This window comes from Acanthamoeba castellanii, assembly GCF_000313135.1.
Source record: "Acanthamoeba castellanii str. Neff unplaced genomic scaffold scf7180000084044, whole genome shotgun sequence".
Classification (NCBI taxonomy): domain Eukaryota; phylum Discosea; order Longamoebia; family Acanthamoebidae; genus Acanthamoeba; species Acanthamoeba castellanii.
This window is the reverse complement of record NW_004457250.1, coordinates 1-5,322: the sequence shown is the minus strand read 5'-3', so window position 1 is coordinate 5,322 and position 5,322 is coordinate 1. Positions and strand designations below refer to the sequence as shown.

The window sequence follows — 5,322 nt, the reverse complement described above, 5'->3', positions numbered from 1 at the left end:
CGCTCGCGTCAGCGAACCCACGTCTTTGCTCTTCCGCGCTGCAATGGTTGAAGATGATGTTAGCGCGCTGCATGGTAATGCCACAAAATCGAAATAGAATCGTGGTGTAGAAATGGAGAGCAATTTGTAATGATTGTAATTGGGGAATTGCGAGCAGGGCTGAACTGAAAGAATGAAGGATAACAATTGGCAGTGAAGAGGGCGGTGGAAAGAGGAACATACCCAAAGCGATGACATAGTCCACTACGGAGGACTCGGCAAATCCGAGGATGCCGTGTAGCTGATCATTAACCCATGTAGAGAGGGCACGATCCATTTAAATGTGGCTTCCAAGTGAGCAGAAGGATGCCCACGTCTGCAGCTCCTCGTTGGCGAATGCGCAAAGTTTGTGTTGATGTCACGCTGTGCCCCAACGAACTTTTCCGGCTTTTTCCCTGCCGGCCAGCAAGAAAATGGCAAGAAGAAAAACATTGGTATGTGAAGCATGTTTGGAATGTTTTTGCAGCGAACCGCAATCTTCTCCTTTTGGGGAATTCAAGAATGAGGGCTTTGGTATACAACAAAAAAAAACAAAAAAATTACGATCAATAACACGGCACCATTGGCCACCTTCCCTCTTGGTGTTGGCGACCAAGACTTTCTTGGCTCAGAGAAGAAGCAGTTGCCCGCTCCTGCCCGTGGTCCCTGGCTCCCAGGCTCCGTAGAATGCCGTGCGCACAATCTTGCGATCCAATCCGCAAGCATCCCGGCCGGAGTGCCGGAATGCCAAAAAACCGACCAATGCCGAATTTTTAGGGTGGAAAAAATAAAGGTGAAATTCCGGAACATCAGCCTCGATTCTTTTTTCTTTTTCTCCGTCGCGTGAGCCCGCTCTGACGACCACACCTTGACCACAGCCGGCATTGATCGATCCGCCTTTGCTTCAACTTGCGCGATCTTGACCCACCCACCCCACACAGAGATGTCGAGTTCTTCAGACTCGGACGAGCCTCCGAAACACGAGGAGGCCTCCCTCAGTAGCGACAACGAAACGAAACAGGCGAAGAGCAGCACCGACAAGAAGAAGAAGTCGAAAGGCAAACACAGCAAGAACAAGGACAAGAAGAAGGGAAAGTCTTCATCGGATGAAGAGTCGTCCGATCACGACGACGAGAATCCGCAAGACAAAACGGCAGCTAGGAGCGCTAAATTCACGACCAGGGTTGACGAGGTTCTTGCGGGCATGGGCGCTGGCAACACCCGCGACGGCCTTACTGACGAAGAAGCTGCGGTAATGTCACTCCCCAACTCTCTACTATCTCCTAATCTCCCTGCTCAAATTTAATTTGCATCAATCATTTATCAATCAATTGATTGTGACCTCACGCCTTGAGATCACTTGCGAAATGTCACTTTGGTATGGTGGGATTGGTTGCAACCACTGCTGTTCGCTAATTGTTTATTTGTTGTTAACTGTGCAGAAACGACTACTCGAGTTCGGCCCTAACGCGCTGCCAACCAAGAAGGAGAGTCTCATCCTCAAGTTTTTGTACTTCTTCTGGAATCCTCTTTCCTGGTGCGTTGATCCATCCACTTTATTTTTTTTTCTTTAAGATTACAAACAATTACGCCTGCCTCAAGAACACGTAGTCACTCTTTCTCACAATCTTGTCTTCTTCTTCTTTTGGATGTTTTTATTTATGTGTTATGTGCTTGCTGCTGGTGGTGAACACACAGGGCGATGGAGTTTGCGGCCCTCCTTTCTTTCGTGCTGGTCGACTACGTGGACGGCATTCTGATCACCGCGCTCCTCCTCCTCAACGCCTGCATCGGTATGGTCACCTCCCTCCTCCTTGTGTCCTCCCGCTACACGAAATGTCGACAACAACTCGGGTTGGCCAAGTACTTAGCGCACATGCGGTGTGGTGTCACTGCACAGGTTTCTATGAGGACTACTCGTCCGGCAATGCCGTGGCCGCGCTGCAGAGCGCGCTCGCCCCGACTTGCAAGTGCCTGCGTAACGGCGAGGTCGTGGCCGGCACGGCGTCCGTCGGCCTCGTGCCCGGCGACGTGGTGCTGCTGCGTCTGGGTGACGTGGTTCCGGCCGATTGCTTCATCCTCGACGACGGCGACTCCCTCAAGATCGATCAGTCCTCCCTCACCGGCGAGTCCATTCCCGTGGATCGCTTCCCCGGTGACGAGATCTATTCGGGTTCTATTGGTACGCCCGTCGCCCGCTGCGCTCGCCAACGCATTAGTGCTAACAACCATCATCATCATCAACAACAACAGTCAAACAGGGTGAGATGAAGGCCATCGTGCACGCGACGGGCCTGAGCACGTTCTTCGGTAAGGCCGCTGACCTGGTGAACCGCTCGGAGAAGAAGTCGCACATCCACCTGGTCCTGAAGTCGATCGCCTACTTCTGCATCATCTTCATCATGGTCGGCGTGGTGGCCGAGCTCATCACCCAGTTCGCCATCCGCGACAAGCCCTGTACCGGTGTGTCCGACGGCGACTGCGCGCCGCTGAACAACATCCTGGTGCTCGTGGTCGGCGGTCTGCCGATTGCCATGCCCACCGTGCTGTCCGTCACCATGGCCCTGGGCGCCTCGGCGCTGGCGAAGAAGAAGGCCATCGTGTCGCGTCTCACCGTCGTGGAGGAGATCGCCGGCATGGAGATCCTGTGTTCCGACAAGACCGGCACCCTCACCAAGAACGAGCTCTCCGTCAAGGACCCCGTGGCCTACGTGGGCGACCTCGCCGACGTCATCTTCGACGCGGCCCTCGCCGCCAAGCCCGAGAACGGCGACGCGATCGACATGGGTATACGCGCATTCCAAACATTTTTCTGGAATTCTTCTGCTTGCTCACATTACACACACTCGATTTGTCCGCGGTGCTGCGCTGTACAGCGATGGTGGGCTACCTGACCGACGAGCAGAGGGAGCAGCGCAAGAAGTTCAACGTGCTCCACTTCCACCCGTTCGACCCGGTCGGCAAGAAGACCGTGGCCAAGTTGCAGAGCCCCGACGGCGAGATCTTCCACGCCACCAAGGGCGCGCCGCAGGTGATCCTCAACCTGTCGGAGAACAAGAAGAAGATCAAGGACCGCGTCATGGCCGACATCGAGACCCTCGGCAAGGCCGGCTACCGAACCCTCGGCGTGGCCATCTCCGACGAGCACGGCAAGAAGTGGACCATGACCGGCCTCATCCCCATGTTCGATCCGCCGCGCGACGACACGGCCGACATGATCGCTAAGACCGAGGGCCTGGGCGTCGGCGTCAAGATGATCACCGGTGACCACCTGACCATCGCCAAGGAGACGGCCAAGCTGCTGGGCATGGGCAGCAACATCTTCCCCGCCGCCTACATGAAGGACGAGGCCAAGGCCCGCAACGAGACCGGCATGAGCATCTACGACATCGTCTGCGAGGCCGACGGCTTCGCCGAGGTGTTCCCCGAGGACAAGTACACGATCGTCGAGTACCTGCAGCGCGGCAGCCGCATCGTCGGCATGACCGGCGACGGTGTCAACGACGCGCCCGCCCTCAAGAAGGCCAACATCGGTATCGCCGTGTCGGGAGCCACCGACGCCGCGCGCGGTGCCTCGGACATCGTGCTCGCAGAAGAAGGTCTGTCCGTCATCGTCGACGCCATCCTCGGTTCCCGCAAGATTTTCCAGCGCATGAAGGTATGTCTAGCACAGCACGACACGACACGACACGCACACAACACACACACACACACACACACACAACATGAACACTTCTAACCCTTTCTTGTTGTGTGCGTGTGTGTACAGAACTACTGCATGTACTCGATCTCAGTGTGCGTGCGTATCGTGTTGACGTTCGGTATCCTTACCCTGGCCTACGATTGGTACTTCCCGACCATCGGCTGCGTGCTCCTCGCCATCTTCAACGACGGCTCCATGTTGACCATCTCCAAGGACAAAGTCAAGGTTCGTCGCCGTCACAGCATTCCGCACAATCACCGCCACCGCCATCGCACACACTGACCTCAATTCTTCCCCCCCCCTCTTTTCTTCCCACGACGCGCAGCCTTCAAAGGAGCCCGAGCACTGGAACCTGCTGGAGATCTTCGGCACGGCCATCGTCCTGGGCACCTACCTCACCATCTCGACCATCGTGCTCTTCCATCTCGCCGTCTACACCGACAGCTTCGAGCGTTGGTTCGGCCTGCCCCACTTGACCGCCGCCGAAGCCCGCGGCCTCATCTACCTCCAGGTACTCTACCTACCATCACTACTGCGGCAAGGAAACCGCCCTCTTAACCGAGCTTCCCCCTCCCTAATAGGTGTCCGTCTCCGGTCTCTCGACCGTCTTCGTGACGCGTACGCACGGCCTGTCGTGGCTCTTCTGGAGAGAGCGACCCGGTCTCGCTCCCGTGATTGCCTTCATCATCGCCCAGACTGCCGCCACTATCCTGGTGCGTTTCGTTTCGCTTTCGCTTTCGCTCGCAGGGCTGGTTTGGAGAGGGGTGAGTGAGTGACTGCCCGTCGTGTACCACATGTCTGACCTACCGGCTTCTCTTCTCTCTTTTTTCCAACGATGGTGTAGTGCGCCTACGGTTTGAACGGTTTCCCCGACGACAAGGAGACTGACTTCGAGGGCGCTGGCTGGTGGTATGTGCTGGTCGGCTGGATCTGGTGCATCATCTGGTACGCACGACTCACTGTCCACCTCCTCTCTCCTAGACGCCTAGACGCCTCGGCTAACGACCGGGCCTTTGCTTTTGCGTGTGTAGGTTCCCCGTGATGGACATCCTCAAGATCGTCGTCCGCTCCGTCATGAAGGGCGAGATCTTCCTGTTCAAGCACAAGCTCTCGCTCCACTTCCAGCTGGTCCACGGCCACCCTTACCACGGCCAAGCTGCGGGCAACGCCCACCCGGACGAGTGGGAGGAGCACGTCGTTACGGCGGGCGACTTGGCCCACATTCCCCAGCAGCTCAAGTCCAAGATGATGGCCAAGTTCAAGCACAGCGAGGACGGCAGCGACGACGAGAGCGCCAAGAACGGCGCCGCCAGCGGATCGAGCTCCGCGGTGCCGTCCAAGCGCAGCTCCAGCAACAACCTCACCAGGAACAGCGCCTCGGGCCGGAAAGCCAGCGGCCTGAGCAAGAGCCTCAAGCCCGAGGAGAAGAAGCTCAAGAAGCACAGCGACGAGAGCGACGCCACGAGCGACGACTAAACTACAACGATCAACAACGACTACGGAAACGGCGAATGAGATGAGACAATGAGGGAGGTGGGCTACTCGACGTGGTGCACATAACCTACACCACTTTTTTGTTGCACGCGCTCTGAGCCCCACCA

At 56.9% G+C, this 5,322-nt stretch overlaps 1 protein-coding gene across 1 annotated transcript; it reads left to right on the top strand.

The window, feature by feature from the left end:
* Positions 1-961: 961 nt before the first annotated feature.
* Positions 962-5,197, top strand: ACA1_317170 (plasmamembrane proton-efflux P-type ATPase; the record flags this gene model as incomplete). Its single annotated transcript, XM_004332968.1, has 11 exons — positions 962-1,270; positions 1,461-1,555; positions 1,717-1,811; positions 1,919-2,200; positions 2,272-2,805; positions 2,895-3,676; positions 3,788-3,946; positions 4,047-4,232; positions 4,303-4,434; positions 4,566-4,666; positions 4,753-5,197. 11 exons carry the CDS (start codon positions 962-964, stop codon positions 5,195-5,197), a joined length of 3,120 nt encoding a protein of 1,039 aa, XP_004333016.1.
* Between the last annotated feature and the right edge of the window lie 125 nt (positions 5,198-5,322).